A 25,897-nucleotide genomic window follows, 5' to 3' on the forward strand; every position below is an offset into this window, starting at 1 on the left:
ATAATAGGCTATAAAAGTGATCAATATTGGACTCAAAAGTGGATGAAACGGTATTTGGGAGCCAATAGGTGGATGGAGAGTGATTTTGTACTATTTCCAATAATTCAAGCGCATTTTAGGTCCTTTTCCATTGTTTAAATCATGAAAGATCACTTAGGAAGAGAAAGTCATTGAGAAATGCATGCTATAGTCGGATGACAATTTCAAATCTTCTAATTTATGACATCTTTTTAAAAATAAATGTGTAGTTTAAATAATGTCAAGAAAAAAATCATTCATTATTTTAACAAGGTCATTCAACACCACGCGAAGCGCGGGTAATTATCTAGTTAATATATAATATACAAACTTTCAAGTGACTACAAAAATATATAATTAAAAATATGTAATTCTATAGTAGAGAAATCAAAATATAAATAAACATAAGAATTAGTCAAATAAATTCATAAATAAAAATTATATTTATATAGCATAATTTTTTAATGGAAAAATATGGACAACTTTCATAAAAATAAGTAGTGAAGGTTGTGAATATTATTATACATGCTATTAAAAATAATGTGAATGAATATAAATGTTATGAAAAGTAATGTATAAAAAGAGTTTAAAGGGATACTTTTGTCATTATCCCGGGATAAGTTATTCCGATATTACTTATCCCAGCCTTTGCAACCAAACAAGGGATTAAAGGACTCAAAGTTTATCCTAAGATAAACTCTCTTTATCCATCACACCAAACGACCCCTTAAACTATAGTTGTGTAGAGTAAATACATATCATATCATATGTTTGCATATTATCTAACTTTCCCTTTATATAGATTAATGTCACCTACAATTATACCCAACCAAATACTAAAAATAATCCAAAAAAACTTTCTACGAAAAATATATTTCCATGAACCTTCTTATCCAAACTAGACACTTAAATACAAATGAACTCCTGGACCAAAAAGGGATCTAAAATCACTCAGCCATCAGAAGAAACATAAGCTACATGAACTCTTCCATGTCTGGTCTTGTTCTTTTCGAACATTGTTCCGTTCAAGTCTCAAAAAGACTTATGAGCTTTCAAAAATAATCAGAGTAGCATTTTGAGAACTTAATTGCAAGAGCAAACTGTTGTTTATTGCAGATGAAACCTTAGAATGCAGTTATCATTTTGCACTATGCACTAGATAGCAAGATTATCCTTGAGCAAACGAAGAAGTGAAATGCTGCCCTGAGTTCTGTTTTCACCAGAAGCTCCTTTCTTTTCTGCCTTAACTCCCTGCAGTAAATTTTCGTCAAACATTACACGCATGGTTGTTAAAAAAAAAAAAAAAAAAGAGCTAGACGTAGAAAATATAGTATCTCAAACCCAGGGAAAGGACAAAAATTGGCACACTAATTCGAACTGTTTTAAAATGGATACAGATAATGGTTAATAAAAGGAAAAGGAAAGAAATGACAACCACCAGAAATTCACCTTTGGTTTCTCATTCTCATCCTTGAAGTTTATGCTGCCTATATCTTTTAATAAAATGGACGAAACTGGTAGAAGTCTCCTAGTCCTGGATAAAAATATTACAGAATCACTAGGAATAAACAAGCTGCATTACTAGGAGCTGGCATAAGAAAACAGAACATGTTACACACCTTTTTGGTTTATCTGCATTCTGAAATTTAGTGCCGGAACGATGTTTAGTAACCGCTTCAACTACATTGTTGTCACCATGGCCTACAACTTCCCCAGGCATTAACGTTGTTGATGGACCTAATAGTCTCTGAATTACATAAGAAAATAACCTATATTACCTATTTCTCAAGATATAAACAGTCAGATGAAACACATGATGCTGAACCATGGGATGAAACAGTCATCAACTACAGAATTGAGTTTTCTTGTTCTACTAAATAATGATACATACTTGCATTCTTAGAGCATTAAACAGACATTTTTTTCTTGTAGCAATAAAATAGAATTACATCTAACAACAATCAGCATTCAGAAACTATACATTTTTAATGACTTAATACATAGTCAATCTTTTAAACTCGTTAGAATATTCCATTAGACACCCGAACTAAGTCATGTTCCAATGGTACACCTCAACTCTTAATAAAGTGTTCCAATAAGACATTTTTGGTTTAAATTTTTCATTTTTTTTGTGTGTGTTCTCATTCATCTACTACGTGGTAAGTTAACCACATAAAATATGTCATCTCCTTTAATTAGGCATATTCGCTTCAATAAATTGTAATACCCGGGTGTTTTCTACTTGAGGTTGTTGCATAGATGACATATTTTATGTGGTTAACTTAATTATCGAATAGACAAATGGAAACACGTGTAAAAGTTTTTCTTTACCAAAATTTGAACCGAAAGTATCTAATTGAAACACTTGATTAGGAGTTGAGGTGTGCAAATGGGAACATGACTTTTGAGTGTCTAAATAGAATATCTTTCCCCGGAAAGTTTAAGGAGTTGGCTATGTATTAAGCCTTTTTTAATACAAACATGGGAAATATGAGCTACTTCTTTATGGAAGTTCACAACAAATACTGTAACAAAACAAGGCCATGCTTAAACTACTAATAGCAACATCATTAGTTTCACATGAACTTTGGTAGGGTGTCTGTAATCTGTTCCAGCGATTTAGCTTAAAATTTGAGTAATACTAGCCCCCTTCGGGGTGGCCAAGTGGTTTGGGCTTGGGACTTCCATGTTGGAGGTCTCAAGTTCGACACACCTTGCCAGCGAAAGCAAGGGGTTTGTCTTCTGGGTCGAGCTCATCGCACCGGGCTTGCCTAGTGCGGGTTACCTCTCCTATGTGGTTTGCGAGCTATTGCATAGGAACGGGGGGTTCACCCTGTGCGCACCCGAAGGGTAGCGGCTGCGGGTTTCCCTTGTCATAAAAAAAAAAAAAAATACTAGTAACAAAGAACATGTTGCAAAATAGAAATGAAGGGTGCCAACTATCAATAAGATGCAAATTCATTTAAATAACTAACCCCTAAACTAATGTGGAACTAACTTGACAAGGATAATTAGATATAACAGCAAAACTATTGCACCTTTCTACTGAATTAGTGGTTGTTACACAGCAAAAAGACATCAAACCAAGAACATTAACTTAATGTACTGTTATTCTTGAAGACCATAAATAATAGCTTGAGACATTGCATTGCTAGCACTAATGCATTTTAGGTTATACCTAAGTAGGAGTGATAAGAAGCATAAAGGATACAACATGTGAATTACTTGTGATACAGGAGTTTATAATTAAGGTGACTAATAGCATAACTGAACTAACCCTGTCCTCTCCGTTTCGTGTTTGGTTCTTCCTCACCGGAAAAGAGCTCTTATTTTCAATGGATAGAGATGAATTAGAAGAGCTGACTGTACATTCTGGAAATACTGAAATAGAAAGCATGTGGTCCTCTTCCAATAGGCAGTTCTCATCTCTGTTTATGGAAGTTGCTTGGGAAGTGCTAACTACAGAATCTCCACACAGAGAACAGAGATTGGTAATTAGTGCACTTAAACATAAAGGAGGATGAGACAGACAAACAGAAGAATGTTAAGAGATATGATACAGCTCAAAGAGAGCAGAAATAGCATCAGAAAGATTTTTATACAAGTACTCTATTGAAGATGAATAGAATTCAGAATTTTACTCTTACCAGAACTTCCCTTTCCTTGCTCGTACTCTTGATCAATGCAAGAGCATGACCCACTTAATACAGCAGCTGCTTTGCCCTTCCAATCTGCACTCTCTGCTTTCATTCCATTTGGATTCTTCAGATCTTCAACACCAGTAGCATCTCTAGTAGATTGTTCAAGCTGCTGAGCAGTCTATAACAGATTATGCTCAAAGTTGTAACTTCTAAAGAATATCATTCTGGGTTTTACATACCCAAATTTTCATTAAACTGATGGAAATATTTTTTGAGGTATTCAACTTCATTCCATGAATGACAACAAATACCTAATTATTTAGGATAGCTGACAGTCAAAGTGTTCTATACAGAAAAGACCACAAGAAAGGAAAACATATGCCTTACAGTGGAGTCAAGCCACTTCTCATTTCTTGTATGTGCAGACCCTTCCAAATGGCGAGAATAAACTTCTGATTTCACCTGAAACATTGATATAACCACAAAATAAGTAGCCTCCTTCCGACAAAAAGAAAGGGCATACCAGTCTTCAAGTGGAAAGAGATCTGAAAGTTGTAGAAGGATATAAAAAAGAGTAATGCATTTTATCATTGTATAATGCATATGGAAACATGCTTCAGTGTCAAGCAGCTTTTCTACCTAACCTTTCCAACAAAGATTTGAGGACTAATTATGCAGATATATTATAGCATTAGAAAGAAGTATTCAAACATCTAGAACTTCTCTCCTTACAAATTGTCCACAAAATGCAAGCAGGCACAATTCAGCAGTTATCTAGCTCTACAAATAAACTTAGTCCTTGTTCTAGTTTTAATTCAGGAAAATTATCTTGTTTTTCTTTAGCGTCTGTCGAACATGCTAGCACAGCTCCCTTTCAAATTATTCACTCTGATGTTTGGGGTCCGGCCCCAGTTCTTTCTTCTACAGATCATCGTCATTTTGTTCTATTTGTTGATGATATTACTCGATTTACATGGGTTTATCTTCTTAAAAATAAAAGTGATGTTCATTCCATTTTCCATAAGGCAATTTCAAAAAAAAATCAAAGCTATTCTGATTGGGGAGGTACTTACCAAAAATTGAACAAATACTTTGATCAAACTGGTATCATACACCGCATTACATGTCCTTACACACGTGAACAAAATGGCATTTCTGAAAGAAAAATTCGGCACTTGTAGATACTTGTCTTACTTTATTGGTCATGCAAACATACCTCTTAAATATTGGAATTTTGCTATTGAGCAGTGTCATTTTAATAGAAGTTCTTCCATCAAATGTCATTAAGCAAACGTCCCCATATCAAATTCTATTCAACAAAAACCCAAACTACCTTTCTTTTAAACCTTTTGGATGTTTGGTTTTTCCATTGCTTCGGACTTACAATCATCATAAATTTTCATTTCGAACATCACCTTGTGTCTGTCTTGGTCAAAGTCCAAGTCATAGTGCATATAAGTGCCTTGATAAATCCACAGCTCGAGTATAACTAGATAGACAAGTCAAATTTCATCCACAAGAATTCCCATACAAAGAAAAATTAGGCCAATTCATCTAGCAAGGAACCATAACTCATGGTTGCACATCCATGTTCATTCCAACCTCACTTAGACTGCATCACTATATGGTAAGATTTTTTCTCCGTCTCAACCTCCTAATTTTTCTCTTCCTAATATTTCTCATCCACCTAATTGTGTGTCCTTATCTTCTCCAAAAGAAGCCCATCTCAATCTAATCCCTTACATTTCTCTCCTTTATCTAACACACCTCCTGAATCCTTGCCCACTTAATTCCCTAGAACACAATTCAGAACCATCTCACACCCACTCCACGCAACTTCGCCCCACCACCATGCAAGAACACCAAAACCATATAGCCTTAACCAAACCAAATTATCGATTGGAGGAACCTAAAAATATTTTTCAAGCTAAGAAATTTCAAGAATGGTGTGACACTATGCAATAGGAATTGGATGCACTACATCAAACTAAAACATGGAGTTTAGTGCCTCGACACGCCCCCAGGGCAGTCTTGCTTGCTGAGCGGCTTACACCCCTAAGAGTGGACTGGCTGGTTGAGCGGCCTAGATTGATTGTCACTCTTGCTAGCTAGGCTGGGAGTTGACTGGATATCTTTTTCATGATGCAGGTCCTAGTACCAGCTACCAACAGTGATCATTCGTGCCATCTTTTGTAGCTTGTGGATATCGGAGACGAAGGTGAGCACTTGGCGTCCTGGATCAGCCTGTCTCCTTCTGTATATATGGTAGCTAGTCTTTTGCCTCTGAGACGGCTTGTTGTGGTTCACTTTTGGGACTTGTATTTTTTCATGTTTAGACAGCTTTGTACTCGTGACTTCCAGGTTCTGAGAAGTTTTCTTTTATATGTATAGCTTTTGGTTTGCTCCGCCTCTGTCTCTTTCTTATTGATAGTGTTATTTTTGTTTAGTTCTACCCTTGTACTCACTACTTGTCGTTCTAGGTACAGGTTGACTTACCTACTCGTGGGTTATAGTAGGTATCATCATGACTCGGGAAGTCGAGTCTTGACACATATTGATTGATCTTTTGAAAATGACGAAATCTATTCAACAACTCCCTTTTGAAGTCTTCCCAAGTTAACATTGGTTGCCGAGATTCTATCCAATAATACCAATTTAAGGCTTTTCCTTCCAAACAAACACAAGTTGCCTTTAATTTTTCCGCTTCAAAAATTTCATTTACAGCAAAATACCGTTCCACTCTAAAATCCATCCTAAAGGATCCTCTCCTAAAACTGATAGTTGTAGCTTCCGAAATTTCCTCCCACCTTTCTCCAACCAAGTTGACATTGCTTCCCTTTTCTTGGTTCCCGATGGATCTGGTTTGAGAAAGGAATGTTTCTACCATCATGGTTCTCCCATGTTTCCCGCAAGAGACTCTCAATTCTTGAAACCAATCAACCATCCTTCCAGAAAATGTCAAATTAGACTTCACTTGTTCAACTTGTCCCTCAATTCTACTCACCATCCCTGAACGTTATTGCTCTAATACCAAATTGATAGACTTTACTACAGAAATAGTAAATAAAGGAATAAATAATGTTGTTTCACACTAGATACAATGATACTACAACAAGAAGTCCAAAAAGAACAACCACTAGGACACTGCCAACACCATAAATTACATCCTAAGACATGAACGATTACATATCACAAACTTTCTAGACATTCAAGAGGCTAGAACTCTCCCAGAATTCCCTTTCCTTTCTTTGAACGCCCTCTTCTAACTGCCTTGCCCCTTTTTCTACATAAACCACCCCGTAACTATCTCGTGACAATTACTAAGTTTCTTAATTGTTTAATTTGGCCTCCTAGAATAAGCTTTTATAACTTGAGGCACATCAATGCCCAATTAGACATTAAATTTTCTATGGAACAGCTGCTAGGGTATGTTGATCCTTCCAAGCCTGATCATGTCTGTCAGCTTCATAGCACTCTCTATGACTTTAAACAAGCTCCTCAAGCTTGGTTTCAACGCTTAACATATTTTTTGAGGGTCATGGTTTTCACTCCTCCAAGGCCGACACATCATTGTTTGTTTTTATTCTATGTCCATTAAAAATCTATATATTGATTTATGTCGATGACATAGTGATTACATGTTCAGATTCCTCTAAGTTGCCATGGTTTCTAACCAAAATTAAGGAAATCTTTCCTGTCCACGACTTGGGTGCCTTGAATTATTTCCTTGGGATTGAGGGTGAAAAGGGTATCAGACAGCCTATTGTTGACAAAAAATAAATATGCGGCTGATCTATTGAAAGAGACAAATATTAAAGAATCTAGGTCGTCTATCACACTGATGGCAGTGATTACGAATTTGAGCAAGACAATGGGTGAGCCGTTGTCAAATTCTGAGCAATATTGTCAAATTGTATGTTCCCTGCAATACATGACCTTGACTCGTCTAGTGTAATCAAATGCAAAAATACGAAAAATGTTTAAGGTTGTTAGGTCTTTAAGTCCAATTATATTGTGGGCTTTAATGAAAAAGGCACAAAGGAAGAAAAAAATACAAATATATGTCTAGTCCAGGACTAATGATTATAAGCAAAAATGACAAATATATTGAAAAAAAAATTAAGACAACGTGAAATATCAATTGTCTAGTGTCACCTCTTCAGAAGATGTTCATTGGCAAAGGGAAGTATGCCTTAGAACATTGATGACGACACAAAATTACAATAAGTGAGGCGCTCAACACATTTTGAGCAACGCTTCAGGGCGTAAACATGCTTTAAGCATGCCTTTGACAACACTAGACTAGCCCAGACATTGTATTTAGTGTCAACAAACTAGCTCAATTTATGGATTGTGCAACTGACGTTCTTTGGCAAGCCGTGAAGCGTCTACTGCGCTATATTCATGCCACAACCAACATTGGTTTGCTTATTTTCCAAGAATTCTACCTTGAAACTTCACAGTTTTTCAGATAGTGATTAGGCTGGCTGCCCAGATGACCGGCATTCTGCTAATGGATATCTTGTGTACCATGGCAGCAATCTGATCTCTTGGTTGTCAAAGAAACAACCCACTGCTGCCCAAGCCTCAACATCAACAGAGGGTGAATTCAAATCACTGACCAATGCCACAGCTGAAATCATGTGGGTAAGCTCTCTTTTTGCGAATTTGGTCTTCCACCTGTTGTCCCTGCTATCATGTGCTGTGATAACATCGGTGCAATTTATTTGAGTGTGAATCCTATATTACATGCCCGGACCAAGCACATTGAATTAGACTATCACTTTGTGTGAGAGCAAATCAAGTTAGGTAGGCATTCAATTCGCTTCATTTCCAGTGCTGACCAAATCGTAGATATCATTACCAAACTGCTTGGACAACAGCTCGTCTCTGTGTATTTTAGCAAACTTCGTCTCTGTTTTATATTGGTATCAGCTTGAAGGGGGTGTTAGAGTATAACTTTATCATTATCTACAGCTCATTAATTATATTTGTATTCTTTGTAATTATCTCTTGTACTTGTAATTATCCTCTGCCCTCTTAATTGCTATCCCCTGTAGCTATCCCTTTTACTTTGTAAACTTATAAAAGCTCATTAGCGTATACGTCAGTAGAACAAAGGAGTTATAGGCTTCTTAAGTCTTCTTATCATTCTCATTATTTTATAGATGTCCCCGAGTTAGGCTCTACCTGTCGAGTTACGCAAACTTCCCTCGGCAATTTCCTACCATCAGTTTTCACAAGATTTCTAGCCCATTTAAATGGTTTTTCAGCTCTGATTCTTCTTCAGTAGCCACCCAGCCACCACAGATGGAGAGGAACTCCAACCGCTTTAATCCATGTTCTTTCAACTGTAATGGAGTTCACTCCATTCTGGTCTTTTTTTAGAACCATTGCCCTTGAATGATCTTCTCAGCCATGTATCTATTCGGAAATTCAAACAAGAACATCCCTCCATACATCTCATAGATGTTCCCCCCAAATACACTTTTCCAAGTTGCAGGTGACCATCTCCTTATATCAGCAAGGGTGGGTCTAACCTTAGTTTCTTCACCAAAGAAACCCACTAAACATCCTCCATGCACATGATGGTAAGGGGAAGCAAACTACTAGCTGTTACACAGAAGACATCAAAAATATCGAAAGTAATTTTACTGTGTTGTTTTTCTTAAAGAAGAAACACAATAGTAGCTTGAGAACATTATGTTGTTAGAAATTTAGGATTAATGCATTTTAGATTAAACATTAGCAGGAGCGATAATTAGCATAAGTATCCTTGTGAAATAAATAGAGATTAAACATGTGAATTACTTGTGAAATAGAAATTTATAACTAAATGTGACTAATAGCATAACTGAACTGACCTTGTCCTCTTTGTTTTCTGTTTGGTCCTCACCCACTAGAAAAGAGCTGTTATTTTCAAAGGAGAGAGATGACTTGGAAGTGCTGACTGTACAACGTTCTGGAAGTACTGAATCAAAAGGCAAATGGTCTTCTTCCAACAGGGTATTCGTGTCTCTGTCTATGAAAGTCGCTTGAGAAGTGCTGACTATAGAATCTCCAAAGTTAGAACAGATAATAGTAATCAGTGCACCTGAGTCAAACATCAAAGACATGTGACAAAAAGAAATGAAGGTAAGAGGTATGGTACAGATCATAGGGAGAAGTAGCGTCAAAAAGATTTTTATACAACTACTATTGAAGATGAATAGAAGATTCAGAATTTTATTATTACCAAAACTTTCCTCTTTTCGCCCGTACTCCTGATCAATGGAAGAGCATGACCCACTTAACACAGCAGTCTCTTTGCCATTCCAATGTGTACTCTCTGCTTTCAGTTCATTTGTGTTCTTCAGATCTTCAATAGCACTAGCATCTCCAATTGAACTTTCAAGCTGTTGAGCAGTCCATAACAAATTATACTTGTCAGGTTTGCTGAATGAATGCTCTCAAATGAAGAGTTCTTCCATTAAATAGAAAGAATTCTGATTTATATGCCCAAAAATTTGTTGTTTACACCCCTAATATCTGTTATTCCTCATTGTTATATCTCTAAAAATATGCTACATAATCCCTGATTATCTCCTACATATGGAAAGCAATTGATATCATATAACACAAGTATTTAGAGCTATTATACAGATATGTACAACTATTAGAATATGTCCAACATGCTAACATTCCCCTCAAATTGATGTTGGTGGATCAAAAGGCATCAATTTGTCTACCAGAAACTGATGACGTTGTTATTAGAATAGGAATAGGTATATACAATCCTACTTAAATAGGAATAGGATTAGAACATAGTATCCTATTTGGTAAAGGATTGTATTGTAGTGTCTATAAATAGGGTCTCTATGCAGTGGTGGACCCAGAATTTTTGCTCAGGAGGTTCAAAGTACAAAAAAGAAGTTCAGGTGGTAATGCAAGTGCGTGGTAAGCGTAGTAGCCCCTCGTCATGCTCTTTGTACAGGAACCATAGATATTTCATTGGTTCATAAAAGTAAAAACTAAGCTAATCAAAGATACCGAGGATAAAGATACATTGATAAGAATTTTAGTGGATCGATTGTATTACATAAGTTAATTCCTAAAACACGTAAATTAAATGATGAAAAAGGGAGCGAGACAAGAAAAAAGATATTTACCTTATCATGCTAAATTTGACTTATTTTATCATACCGTATTAAGCATTTGTTTCTACTTTTCTGCTTTTATCGTGCTCCATTGAGCATTCTTAAAATTTCTTGTGCTTTTTATACTTTTATTTTGTAATTTTTTATTATATTTTTCACTTTTTAAAAATTTTAAATTAGTATTCATTCAATCACATATTACTATGAAAATCGTCAAGATTCTCTAGAAGTGTGTAAGATTAGAGTTACTATTATTATAATGTATATTCCGAAGATAAATAAATAACTTTGTCAATTATTTTATTTCTTATAGTTCAATTTACTAGGTTAGTCATAATTTGCAAAAAGACAAATAACGAATAAATCAAATAATTTTAGTTTCCATCTCTCTAAAATAGAATTAAAAATATAAAATAAATTTCATGAATTCTATGAAATTAATTTTTAAAAGGATGTTGACGATATTTAAGTTTCTTCATTCAATTACATCTAATTTACCTTCTTCTTTTTTAAATATATTTCTATCTCAATTTCAAGTTTAATATAATTCATCATTTTTTAAAAGAGTTATTTAAGTTAGTATATGAAAAAAGAGTTACATTGAAACAAATGAATAATAGATATAAGAAGAATAAAAAATAAAAATAAAAAGAATGTGTCTAATAGAAAGAAGAAATGGCATAAAAGGAAACAATAATGAAAAAGAAGGTCTAAGCCCAAGAGTTCCAATTTCCAAAGCATTAAAAAGAGGGAAAAAAATGTTGCGCATGGGATTTGAACCCGTGACATAGGGGATCCACTGAGCCAAGCCTGTCCCTTATTTTCAGGGGGGGTCATTTTAATATATATACGCATAAAATCGGAATTTGACCTTATATATATTGTGTAATTTTTTGACGAGAGGGTTCGGGTGAACCCCCTAGGCTCCACCTAGGTCTGCCCCTGTCTTTATGTAATAATGTAGATAAACAATTCAATAATATTTTCTCCAATATCTCTCGCATGGTATCACAGCAGTGCTAAGAAACTTACAGAAAGAAAATGGGTCAGCGTGAGTCAACTTCCACTGTCTGTCAAAGGTTGGTTTGGCTTTTTTTGTTTTATATGTGTTGTGCGGAAACCACCACCACGAGGTGCGGAACACTCAAGCGAGCAAACCCTAGTGAGCTCCTCTGAGTTTTGGTGAGTCACAGGCCGCCGGAAAACTCACATCTATGTCACCATGCCCTTCACACGCCGGCGCATGGCGGCGGCCAGTTTTCAACAAAAAAATATTTGGTAAGGACGCCTCACCATTATGAGGCTGACCATATATTTATTTTTTTATTCCAACCAGTTCCCAGCAGTCAAATCTTATTTCCGATGACTGAACCTTTTTTTTTTCAGATAAAGGCACCATTTTTCCAAAAATAAAAATTGTGAGACAATTCAAAGGGGTAGCTTGGTAGTAGATAAGCCCAAAGCTAATACATGAATAACTTAGTTATTCATGTATTAATTTTATACCATGTTTGGTTTGCAAATATGATAAAAAACATTCATGTATTATTTGAAACAATGTTTGGTTGGTATGTTTTCAAATGTTGTATAAAAGTTATTCATGCATTAATTTTATACAGTGTTTGGTTGCATTTATTGTAATCCTACATAATTAATACTTACATAACTTATGATGGAATCTATGTATAACTTCTGCGACATAGAAAGTGGAATAAGTTATGTGAGTATTAGTTATACATGTATTAAAATAGTAAATTACATATTCACCCCTATTAATTTATTAATTTACTTTTAAATGTATACTCCCTCTGTCCCAATTTATGTGACGCTTTTCATTTTTCGAGAGTCAAACAGTTTAAGTTTGACCGGAAATTTGCTCATGGAATTTTCAATTTTTTTGAAATGAAATTGATATATTTGTAAACTACGTAAAAAGTACTATAAGTCACAATAATTGATAATTCAAAATGTTTAAAAGATCTGTGAAAAATTTACGGTCAAAGTTAGACTTGTTTGAATCTCAAAATCCGAAAAGTGACACATAAAATGGGACGGAGGGAGTATTAATTTACAACAAATCAAATAATTAATACATGTAATCACTACCAAATTTTTTTCTTTTAAGTTTTTTGTCTTGTTAATTGCTTAATTACTTTTAATTTATTTGCTTAAATTCTTGTTAATTATTTTTGGAATTAAGAAAAAAGATAACTCACTAATGTATTGTAATCTTTATATAACTACTAAACTCTGATAACTAATACCTACATAACTAATACATGTATAATTAAACTTTGCATAACTAATATATGTATAACTAATACCCACATTACTAATACCTGCATAACTCTATCCAGCTACCAAACGACCCCTAATTTCACAATGTCTTTCGAGATTGATATTTTTTACTCCAAAAATATAGGAAGCTCAAGCCCTATGATCACTTCAGAACTATTAATAAGAAGCTCACACTATTTAGCTTGGGCTTTCTCGATTGAGTTGTGGTGCAAGGGTAAAGGTGTCAAAGACCACTTACCGAATAATGTGTGTGGTAGATAAAAGGCAAAGGCTAGTGAAGAAGATGCAAAAGCCAAAGCATAATGGGAGAAGGTTGATGCTCAATTATGTAGTCACTTATGGCGATCTATTGATTCCAAGTTGATCCCCTTATTTCCCCATTCCAGACATGTTATTTAGTTTGGGAAAAGGCTCGTGCTTTATACACTCGTGACATATTTAGATTAACTGATGTGATATTTCCAATGGCCAACTTAAAGAAACAAGAATCCAATATGTCTACTTACTTGGGATAGGTACAGGCAGTCATGGAGGAATTTAAACGTAAATGTCAACTACTACGAATGTGGAAAAACAACAAGAGCACAGGCAGACGTTATTTCTAGTTCTTACATTTGTTGGACTTCCTACTGACCATGATTTAGTGCGTGATCAAATATTAGCTAGTACTGCAGTTCCTTACAATTGATGTATTTTTATCTTGTCTACTTCGTGTTGCCTCGCCTCCCAGTCACAAAGTAGTTTCATCACCCACCATTGACTCCTCTGTTCTCGCATCTTACACCATAGAAAAATGAATATATCAATCTATGGAGAATCAGCGATAATGAGGTCATTTTGGAAAATCTCGGTCCTAGTGTAGTTATTGTCATAAGCTTGGACACACTCATGACATATATTATATTTTGCATAGCCCACCACCTAGTTATGATACTATTGCTCTAAAGGAATATAATGAGTTCCTTCGAAATCGCACAAGTAACCAGACATATCCACAAGTAGCATCTATTGATCATCCTAATCGACCATCAATAATGCGCATATTGTATGAGTTCCTTCGGTATCGACCAAGTAAGCAAACGTCTCCACAAGTAGCTTCAGTTTCTCAACCTGATATTTTTGTTGCGGGTAATTCTTTTGCTTGTGTTTCCAGTCTAGCACTCTTGGATCATGGGTCATGGACTCAAGCACTCCTAATCACATTTTTTGTAACAAATCACTTTTGTCTGATATTGTTTATTCACAATCCTTTCCTGCTATTACTTTAGCTAATGGGATCCAAACAAAACCAACAGGGGTTGGAAAAGCCAAACCCCTTTCTTATGTCACCCTACCTGTCTGTTCTTTATGTCCCGGGTTCTTGCATTTGTTAGTTGTTTAACGTGTGCCCTACATTGTGGCATAACTTTTTTTGATGATTTTTTTCTCATGCAAGACCACAGTACGGGACAGATGATTAGCTCGGGGCATGTATAACAAGGTCTTTATTATCTTACCTCTTCAAATTTCTTCACAACATGCTCTATTACAAATCCTCCAGACCTAATTCACAAACGTTTAGGACATTCGAGTCTATCCAAGCTGCGGAAGATGGCGCCTAGTTTGTCTAGTTTATTCAAAATAGATTGTGAGTCGTGTCAATTTTGGAAACACACATGTGTTACATTTTCACAAAGTACTAAGGGTTGTTCAAAGACTATTATTTTCATTAGTTCATTATGGTATTTAGGGTCCTAGTAGAGTCAATTCAACCTTAGGATTTCGTTAGTTTCATTGATGATTATTCAAGATGCACTTTGGTTTTCTTAATGAAAGATCGTTCTAGGTTCTTTTCTATATTCAAAAGTTACTTTGATGTAATACAAAATTAGTTTGGTGTTTCTATTCATACTTTTCGTAGTGTTTATGCCTTAGAATACTTATTCTCTCAGTTTCAGGAGTTTATGACTCACCAAGGAATTATTCACCAAACATCTTGTCCATACACCCCAGTATAACGATGTAGCAGAAAGGCAGAATAGGCATCTCATTGAGACTACTAGCACTCTTCTGATTGAATCCCATGTTTTGGCTGTGTTTTTTAGGCAATCCAATCCTTAAATCTTGTTATTTAATTAATAGAATTCCCTCATCTTCTATGAGATGTTCTACAAAGTAGGGTTGGCCTTCAAAGAAAGTAACATTAGCGAGCATAAAGTATTACTAGAGGACCCTTCGAGGTGGCCCAGTGGTTTGGGCTTGGGGTTGGAGGTCTCAAGTTCGAAACCCCTTGCCAGCGAAAGCAAGGGATTTGCCTTCTGGGTCAAGCTCGTCGTACCGGGCTTGCCTAGTGCGGATTACCTCTCCTATGTGGTTTGCGAGCTATTGCATAAGAGCAGGGGGTTTACCCTGTGCGCACCCAAAGGGTAGCGGCTGCGGGTTTCCCTTGTCATCAAAAAAAAAAGTATCACTAGAGGTCAGACGAGAGATATCCCCTCTATACCTTTGAATAAAGAAAGACACATTCTTTTTATTAGGTGAGAAACATACATTTTAGAGCACGAGGAGCCAATTTGTCATTTCCTGGAGTGATGATATAGACAAAACAGATGCTCCCAAAGACACGTGGTGGAAGAGAAAATAAGGTTGACTTAGGAAACAAAAAGAGTGCAGAACTTGATTTTGAATAGCAAAGAAAGTTCTTTGATTCTCTACCAGGATTGTAGAAGCTCTAATGTCATGAGATAAATATAACAAGAAATATTATTATTGAATTTTTGAGTCTCTACATAATTACACTGAGACCCTATTTATAGACATTACACTCCTTTTCTAAGTAGGATTCTATATACTAATTCTTTTTAAATTAGGATTCTATTGTGTACTATTCTTGTTCCTATTCCTATTCTAACAAAAGGTAAGTATTAAAGGATCTAAAACTTGTTCTCCAAGATGAATCTTGCTTATTTACCTGATTGTAGTCATTGGACTGATGATCCTCCAAATCTGAATAACTTTTTCTTTCAAATTCATCCACTTCTCTAGAGGAAACCTCACTTAAAATCCCTTTCCTACTGCTGCAGTTACTTTGCCAATCTTTCAATTCATCCTCTAGTTTAGAGCATCTTGTTTTCTTGTTGGTTATATGATCTCTAGGAGTGCAAGTTTCATTTTCAACCTGTTACATGAAAATTACTATTCAGTATAAACAAATATAGTTCCTCAATGGTAAAGCCCAAGAATGAACACATAAAGATATTAGTTAGGAAAACCTTGAACAAAGAGTATATAGTTAAGAAAATCACTACCTATCTACTTCAGAATCTCATCTCAACGTGAAATGGAAGAGAAGATCCAAACTAAAATATATATGGTGGACAAGAAAAGGAAAGTATTAGCAATATAAAAATGATTCTGGCACATGTACCTCATAATCTAATGATTTTTTTCCTTCCCTACAGCAGCAATTACTTTGCCAATCCCTCAGTTGATTCTCTAATTCAGCAGATCTAGATTTCTCACTAGTTAAGCTATTCCTGAGGGTGCAGATTTCATTTTCTGCCACCTGTTACATGAACACAACTACTCAGTATAACCAAATCTAAGTAGTTCCTAATTGGTAAAGCCCAATAATGGAACTTTAAGTATATTAAAATCCAACATTAGCAAGTTATACAAAAGTAATTGTAAGTGCATTATACCTCAAGTTTTTTCTTGTATTCTTTCAAGACTTTCCACAAAGCTTTACCAAAATTTTGCAGAATGTGATGATTTCTCTCTTTCCTTTCCAATTCAACCTGATCAACTCTGAGAATATTCCCCACATTTGCTCCTATAGTGATGATTTCCTCAGATTGAACACGAACGTCTGTCAAGCTGACATCCTTCATTCCTTTCGCGGCCGCCTCTATCCAACAGAAGCAATCAATTTTAAACACAATCCTCTGCCGGAAATATTTTACAGTCCATTCTACAAAAAAAAAAAAAAGGAAAAAAGGAAAAAGAGAGATGGAAGAATTGAACATTTTGATAACCTTTATTCAAAAGTTGAGGACACTCATCACTTCCTTGATTGATCTGCATGAAAATAACAGTTGACATGAATAAATAATAGCTATGAATTTTTTGAAGGCCGAAGCTGCTAGTAAGGAAAACCTACACCTACAATGAGCAGAAGATTAGTTACCCCAAAGCTGTAGCTTGAATATTTATGAACTACAATGAGCAGAAGATTAGTTACCCCAAAGCTGTAGCTTGAATTTTTATGAACAGTTCATGATATAACTTTGGATACAGAGCACAAACATAGCCCAATACATCACACGTATATAAAACTTTGTTTGAGTCACTGTGTAGTTGATAATGTCAACAAGTTTGCATTCTCCTATAATGATAATACTCCCTCCGTTTCACAAAGAATGACCTCCTTTCCTTTTTAGTCAGTTTCAAAAAAATGACCTCTTTCCTTTTTTGGTAACATTTTACTTTTTGCTTTCCACGTGGCATGTTTAAGACCACAAGATTAAGGGCAATTTTGTACATTTGACATAACTTTAATTTAGGACCACAAGATTCAAAAGTCTTCTTTAATTTCTTAAACTTCGTGCCAAGTCAAACCAAACCAATCTTTTTGAAACGGAGGGAGTATGTTATTTAATTTTGTTTCCTAGTCTGTAATCAACAGTATTAGTTTTGTCCCCTCATTTTAGTGGATAGTATCCATGTATATAAAAATAATTATTTTCTTTTCCCATTTGTACAATGAGATCAATATTATAACAGATGTATCTCCATGTAATTTTAGGCTTTTATTTAACTTTTCAGTTTTCAGCATATTCACAGATAATTTTGATTTTTAGTTCACTACATCTCCTGGTGTTGTGATTGTATTGTTTCTATTTTTTAAATAATATGTTCTGTTTAACCATAATAGGTGAATGAACAATAAATAGACAATTTTGAAAGAATATTGCAAAGGAAACATATGAAAATCATCTTAATGAAAGAGCGCTGGATCAAAATATTGACTATTTTTTATGACAAAGAAATCCTGGAGGGCCAATACCACAAAATTATGAATTCAGTGTATAATAGGCCAATCCCTCTAACCCTTCTCCACTTAAATACTAAGCTTTTGTCTCTAGAAAGGTTTGAACCTGTGACAGCCCAACCCACACATCACGCGTCACACTCCTCCCACTTGACCAAAACCCTGGAGGTAGAACAAGATATCATTTCTAAGCAGTATGAATGTTTAGTTAACTTGGTTATTTAAAGTTGAGACCCAAGACATTGTCAAAAGATGTTTTCTTACAAGAGTCGCTTTAAAGCACAAAAAGATCAGAATGGTTTTTCTTTCTATGTTGAAGGTTCAAGGATAATCTTAAGAGACTAACTGAAACTGGTAATTCAGTAAGCAATCACCTCACACAAAAAACTGGATTAGACAATCACCTCGCGCCAAGCCTCTGGTGAAACATGTACTTAAGCATAGAGCCTAGGGTGCAGGATGTAAAATAGAAAAATGGGACAAATAAGATATACCTCAGAATCTTCACTTTTGCTCAACTTCATTCTTTTAAGCTGCACATAGCTAGGTGTTCTTTGCACAGGCCTCTTATTGTGGTTTAAAATTCCATGTTCTTCAATGGTATCAAACCTGCATCAACAGTTCCTTGTTCAAGAATTACTTCTAAATAATTGAAAAGGTCAATGCTAAAGCAATTGTTACAACAGCCGTCATACTTTATTTTTGTATATGGTGAAGCCTGCCTTAGCAGAAAAGAAGTATCAAGGTAGTCTTCTTCCCCGGGTCTTACAGTTAGAAGCTGCAGCATGGACATAGAAAGCCACAAAGGACAAAGTTAAGAAAATTGTGGAGCAGAAAAAATTGATGGACTTCCAATACTTTTAGCAGTTCATGACAGTTTTCAAATATCTAAACTGATTTCTGCAGGAGTAAATGCATACCAATGCCATCCGCTTCTTGCCTTCCAAATAATCTCGCAAGTATCTGGTCAACTATGCAAAAGAAGAACCCAGAAAATTACTAAGGAAAGTAAGATGAAGGATATTCTATCTGAGAGAAAAATAGCTACCCAGAGCTGGGAATACAATATCACCTATCCAATGAATAAAACCATTTTACAAACAGCCTCAACATTGACTTGGGGACTGGGAATCAAAGACTCGAAGGAAGAAAATATAGCAGTACAGAACATATCTACCTTGAATATTAATCTCTAATTAACTGTGCAGTGACCTCGACACCAAATCTAGCACTACAATCACATTTTTGTTCAAGCTATTTCTTAACATAAACTTGTCTGAAATATGACTTGACACAAGATATTACTCTAATAGATCTACTGTGTGAAACATTTATTACACCTTCCTATGCATTATATAGGGAACTGTGTTAGATAACATTGGATAGAAGCAAAATGATTTATTTCAACAAATAGAAGCAAATATAAAAGTAACAAGCAGTAACTAGAGACCAATAAAATTTACTGGAAAGTGACGGAGAAGGATAAGAAAGTAAAACAGTACCAAAGAGTTTTGAAAGTGCTTCTGCATAGGTTTCCTGGGGTTCTTCTGATGCTCCAGTAATGACTGCACAGAACTTCCAGTAGATGAATAAAAAAGAAGAGTGGCATACCTCGATATTCATGAAACGGAAGTCAGAAAACCAGATTGATGCTACATACCCTTAAGCATAGGCCAAACACCATTGATGTGTTGTTGATAAAATTACTTTCGAGCAGTCTAATCCCCTAGACATCAGTAATATTATCAGTGAGATGTTGCAAACCAGAGAAATATATTAACCGCCAAACTTGCAACATAATATCTTAGGTCTAAGAAAGACTGAAGAGTCACAATCTTCTTCAGGTGGTCTGAAGATCGAGGTCTAACCTAGTCTTGACAGTAAAATCAAAGATACTAACAGAAAGGGATCTTTTAAAATTCAATAAAACAGCTTTTGTGTAATGATATGATTCAGTGGCCAAAGACAATCTGTACCTGATTTCCAGTCTTCTTTTCCCTCTCAGCTCCAGCAAGGTCAACTATGGTCAGGACAGCACTGTTTGAGTTATCACCAACTTTTCCATTTACCTCCTTATATTCACAACGGATGTTTATGATGCACTGTGAACGACTGCAATGGTGTTAAAACTTTCATCATGATAAATACAATTGGAACATGACTGTGTAAACCTAACCTGTCCATCATGTACGTAAACTAGAGAATGATTCAAAACAAGATTTTGGTTTTCCGTCTTCTATTAATTCTTTATTCAAATCCAATACCTACTATTTTAATTCTCGAGTTGTCCACTTCCCTTTGAATGATAAATCCCAAATTGGGTTTATCAAAAGAAAGGGAGTCTCAGTAATTCTTTTTTTTTTATGACAAGGAAACCCGTAGCCGCTAACCTTTGGGTGCGCAAAGGGTAAAACCCCCACTCCTATGCAATAGCTCGCAAACCACATTGTGTATATAAATATGTAATTCGCCTCCGAAGATTAATGACGAAAGGTTGGTTTTCGCAATTGAAAAGATCATTATCGTGAATGGTTCCATCAATCATTTCAAGTTTAAGAAGTACGAGTAGCACAGCTTTGTATCAAAGAAAAGTCACTTAAGCAAGAAATCCAACCTTTGAAGAAAATAAAACATATGTTTCAGGATATAATTAGGGAGAGACACTAGTAACAGTGTCTCAAATATCACAAACCAGAGCATAAAGCAAAACAACAGCCACAGACCAACATAAGTATTTATAACCAAAACTTACCTAGATTGATTGTTTGAATTTGTCATAGCTGTAGCACGCTTCAAAAGTCCAGATGCGATTAGAGATTCAGCTTGTTGAGGATCATAAAGTATAGCCTGTTCAGAAGCACCAGAGCGCACACAATTATTTGATCTCTTTGAACCGCAGGAGTTATAGACTGGAAAAAGAAAATGCAACAAAGAGAAGCTATACAGCAATTCAAAGGACAACCTCTCGCATGCCTTTAATCGATGATTGCTGGATAAACAAATCTGCCCCATCTTTAAGTAAATCAAATATCTTTTCAGATTTTCCTTTCTCAGAAGAGATCTCAAACATGGATAGATAAAATATCCTGCACGTGATAAATCATGGGCAGAAAAAGCAGTTATTGAATGCAAGCATTTGAAGGACATACATAGAATTGCAACTTTTTATCCCACAATTAAGAATGCAATGACAGTTTTAAGAAAGTTCAAACCTCACGGCCTAGGAAACTGCTAAAATATATTGAAAATCCTTTAAAACATATATTAGAAATGAAAGCACCTCTGTGACTGCATCTTGTTGCCTTCTTCTTGTGATAAAATTCGACTAAGAGCCAAAGGCACCATACCAGGGTCCCTTCCACACCCAAAGATGGTATGAGTTTTCCCAGAACCACTTGGTCCCAATGCAGCCAGCATGCCACTCCTACCCTTCAGAAAATCCTCAACTAAAGGATTCACCATTTTTTCATACACTTCCCTCTGCAACACAAATCGCAATATCTCAACCTCAAACTAGAGAATCTTGGATATATTTCAATTTAATACAAACAGCAATTTGATATAAATGTAATTTCTGGTTTTCTGAAAATATAAGCAAATAACCTGAGATGCTTCTGATGAGAAGACTTGTGAAAAACCTTGATAAACTTCTGATTTAATACGTTTGCCATCTTGTAAGCTCTGCGGAGGCGATACAATTACAGAATGTGCATCGTTCACTGTCACACAAACTTCATTGCTCTTTTTGAGCTTCTTAGGCAACGCATTGGTGGACTTAGGGTTTTTAGGCCAAGCATTTTTTGTCTTCTTCATTTCCGCAACTTTCTTCAGTGTTTCTCGTTGAATAGTTAATGTTCGGATTCTCATAAATACCTTGAGATTCTCGGATGAAGCCTCCGTAAGTTTTTTTTTCAGGGAATTCCATGGCCAGAATGTCTTCGATAGGGAATGAAGAGATGTTTTGCGGCGGTGATGATGAAGGTTGGAGAAGCGAAACAGGCGCGGTGGAGGACGGTGTTGCTCTTGCTTTCCGGTGAGGGTTCCGTCGAATGGTGGCCGTGTACGGACATGGTGAAGACCCTTTAGTCTCCATTTCTTCTTCGGTATAGTAAACAGTTCACTATTATTGTGCTTTTTTTTTTTTTTTTAACCGTGGTTTCCGGGCGTCGCTTTGCGAACCCGACTAGCTGTACCCACCGGGTCCCGCTGTTTCAAGGCGGGTCAACCACGGTTAGTTCCACGGGGCCCTGGAGACGCGGCCGGTTTGTAAAGCCTCCAGTGGCCCTGCTGGGGCTCGAACCGGCGACCTGAAGGACTTTGTCTCAGGCCTTTACCAGCTGAGCTACCCCTCAGGGTTACTATTATTGTGCTAATACATCAAAATAGGGCGGAAATATTTGAATCAGATGAGCGGGTATCACTTGAGTTTGGACCTTCAAGTCAAAAGAGCCATGGTCTTGAATTGGTTTTTTAAAAACTTATAAGCGAGAGCCGAGAATTAAGGCCTCATTTGTTTACTTACTAGTCACGATAGCCGTGCGAAGCACGGCCCAATAACATTAATTTTTATATTGATTAATTATATTTTCTCTATTTTATATTAATTGTTTTCTCTATTTCATATAAACTGAATTTTGTGGGGAGTTTTTCATTGTTCAAAATTTAAGATGGATGTTTAAATTTTTTTCATATTTATTGTTTCCTTTAATTAAGTTTTATATTTTCTAGAAGATAAATTGCATTACTTACAAAGTTATATTTATGATTTTTCAAAGGACAATAGTGGAAAGTATGATTTAAATTATGTTTTTTTATACCACATATTCATATTTAAATGCATTGCTATTTTAAGGTGAGCTAGAAAATAAGTTATGAGTTATTATTCAAAATTGAAACAAAACTTCTAATTAAATTTGAAATTTTCACAATTAAACACTAAATTTCAAAATAAAGTAAAATTTATTTTGCTAAAGTGTGAATCGTAATTTTTATATCCAAATGGATAATTTAGAAGTGAAAAGAAATGAGCGACTGCAAAAAACAATTTTTTTGTCTTGTTCATGTCAACAAAAAGAACACGCAATTGCTACAGTATGAAAAAATAGTAGAAAGTTGTCAAATATTTCCTGTGTTCACTTTTATTTGTCTACTATATAGTAATATCTTTTTACTTTTACTTTTCACTTCTAATGTATCAAAAAAAAAATTCATATTTTATCCTCAATATTAATTACTTATTTTTCAAATTACTTTTCAAAATCTAAGAGAAAATTATAATAATATACTTTATATTAATCATTAATTTAGTAATGATTTATAGTGATTAATTTCACAATGTTTTTTAATAAAAATTAAATTTTGAATAAGAAAATAGAATTAAATTTGATGAATATGTGAATATTTTTTGGCTATAATTAAACGAAGGATGTAAAACATTGTTAAAGCCCAAAATTCATGTAGTATTATGTCATTTGGCAACAGTAAATTAGCTTTTACATGTGACACGACACATGTAAGAATAAATTTGAGACAACCCAATCTTAGGTGGAAGGATAAAATAGGAAAGATAGAAATATAGGCATAAAAAGGTTATAGCTAGACTGCTAGATTTCTTTCTATCCAATCAAAAATTTCATTACAAGTTAAATGATAGAAATACCCTTATAGACTTAAGCAGGCATGTTGATGGAGTGGTGCCTGCTTAGTCCTATTCGCATTTCTTATATAGTTATCGACGGAGAACTAAGAGTCAGAGCTAAAAAGGATTCTATAATTTCGAACAAATTATACACTAATTAAATTAAAGTAGAATAAAAGAAATAAATTTTTGAATTTTTCCGAAACACGCTAAAGCAGGTGTGCCGATTTTAAAAATCTTAGCTAAAAAGGATTTCATAATTTTGAAAAAATTATACACTAATTAAATTAAAGTAGAACAAAAGAAATAAGTTTTTCTTAAAAAAAATTATGAAACACGCTAAAGGAGGCACGTCGATTTTAAAAGTCATAGCTAAAAAGGATTCCATAATTTCAAAAAAATTATACACTAATTAAATTAAAGTAGAACAAAAGAATTTGATTTTTTTTCAGAAACATGCTAAAGCAGGCACGTCGATGGAGAACTAAAAGTCAGAGCTAAAAACGATTCTATAATTTCAAACAAATTATACACTCATTAAATTAAAGTAGAATAAAAGATATAAATTTTTGAATTTTTTTCCGAAACACGCTGAAGCAGGCACGTCGATTTTAAAAGTTTTAGCTAAAAAGGATTCCATAATTTCGAAAAAATTATACATTAATTAAATTAAAATAGAACAAAAGAAATAATTTTTAAATTTATTTTTCAGAAGACGTTGAAGCTGGCACATCGACGGAGAATGTTTGGTATTTTTCTATAAAATATTTTCTTAGAAAACAAGTGGATTTATTTTCTCACGTTTAGTTGGTGAAAGAAAAGACATTTTCTAAAAAATATCTTTTAGTTTTTGCTTCAGACTAGAAAATACTCTTTAGAAAAATAATTTCTGACCAGAAAATCAACCTCAATAATCGATCTAGGATCCGATCCTGACACTCGAATTAGGATACGACCCCGACAACCGTTCCAAAATCCTACCCTGAGATATGACCCAGAACCTAACCCAGACTTTCGATTCTGAAATATTTTTCATAAATAATTTTAAAAAAAAAAAATTGATGGGGGGAGGGGAAAAGGGGTGCTTGGGGTAGGACTGGTGTAAAAAAAAATTTAAAAATTTGAAATATTTTTCTAAAACAATTTTTTAAAAAGAATTGATGGGGTCGCACGGGGGGCTGAGGGGGTGGTTGGGGTGGCATAAAAATAAAAAAAAATTAATTTGAAATATTTATCAAAAATAATTTTTTTTTTAAAAAAAATTGATTGGAGTGGTCTGGGTGGGAGAGTAGAGGTGACGGGTAGCGTAAAAATGAAAATTTTTAAAAATTTGAAATATTTATCAAAAACCCTGGGTGGGGGAGTAGGGGTGGCGGGTGGCAAAAAAAGGAATGTTTTTTTAAAAAAAAAGAATTGACGAGAGGGGGACTGGGGGTCGTAGGGTTACGGTATAGGATGAGGTAAAATTGAAATTTTAAAAATTTGAAATATTTTTCCAAAATATTTTTCTTGTGTGGGTGTGTGGATGGTAGGGTTTGGATGAGGTAAAACTATTTTTAAAATAATTTTAAATTTTTTATTTTTTTTGGGAGGGGGGGGTGGGGGGGGACTGGTTGGGGGTAGGGGTAAGAAAACAAATATTGTAATTTAAGTATGAAATAATGTTTTGAAAAATGTCTTCCTTAAATTTTTTTAAGGGAAGTCATTTTCCTTAAATTTGAGGAAAACAAGTTGATTTGAAAAATATTTTCCAAAACATTTAAGTCAACCTAACATGGGAAAAATGGAAAACATTTTCCACCAAACACACCCTTAGGCCTCATTTGTTTTCATTAAGATCAAGAGGTCTGAATTTGAATGTGCATTTGAATATATGAGATTTTGTCTATATATCTAAATACTGAATTATTAATACTATTTGTTTTTAAATATATATATATATATATATATTCCAATTTTGACCACTTTTATAGCAGATTATCATTTGGGTTAGAAAATTATGCCTATAGGTGATATGCAATGTTTTGATTTCTCAATCACCTAGAAATTATGTTCATAGGTATTATTAATTTCCAGCATGCTAAACTGTTTAAAATAATTTGTCTTGTTTTAATTTGCCTTTTTGATATTAATTATC

General features: G+C 34.7%; 1 protein-coding gene across 1 annotated transcript; it reads right to left on the reverse strand.

Annotated features, from left to right (window-relative positions):
• Positions 1 to 1,116: 1,116 nt before the first annotated feature.
• Positions 1,117 to 22,218, reverse strand: LOC125827301 (kinesin-like protein KIN-6). The gene is given in 22 exon segments (XM_049506613.1): positions 1,117 to 1,269; positions 1,468 to 1,552; positions 1,638 to 1,765; positions 3,296 to 3,486; positions 3,660 to 3,837; positions 9,524 to 9,681; positions 9,895 to 10,054; positions 16,044 to 16,250; positions 16,494 to 16,637; positions 16,774 to 16,979; positions 17,107 to 17,149; positions 18,617 to 18,731; positions 18,818 to 18,900; positions 19,043 to 19,093; positions 19,625 to 19,687; positions 19,783 to 19,848; positions 20,099 to 20,234; positions 20,875 to 20,969; positions 21,085 to 21,208; positions 21,403 to 21,602; positions 21,726 to 22,031; positions 22,033 to 22,218. Coding segments are annotated over 22 exon segments (3,018 nt in total). The 5' UTR covers positions 22,216 to 22,218; the 3' UTR covers positions 1,117 to 1,173.
• Between the last annotated feature and the right edge of the window lie 3,679 nt (positions 22,219 to 25,897).

The sequence above is a fragment of the Solanum verrucosum genome, unplaced genomic scaffold (genome assembly GCF_900185275.1).
Source record: "Solanum verrucosum unplaced genomic scaffold, falcon-dt-bn FXZP01000106.1, whole genome shotgun sequence".
NCBI lineage: Eukaryota > Viridiplantae > Streptophyta > Magnoliopsida > Solanales > Solanaceae > Solanum > Solanum verrucosum.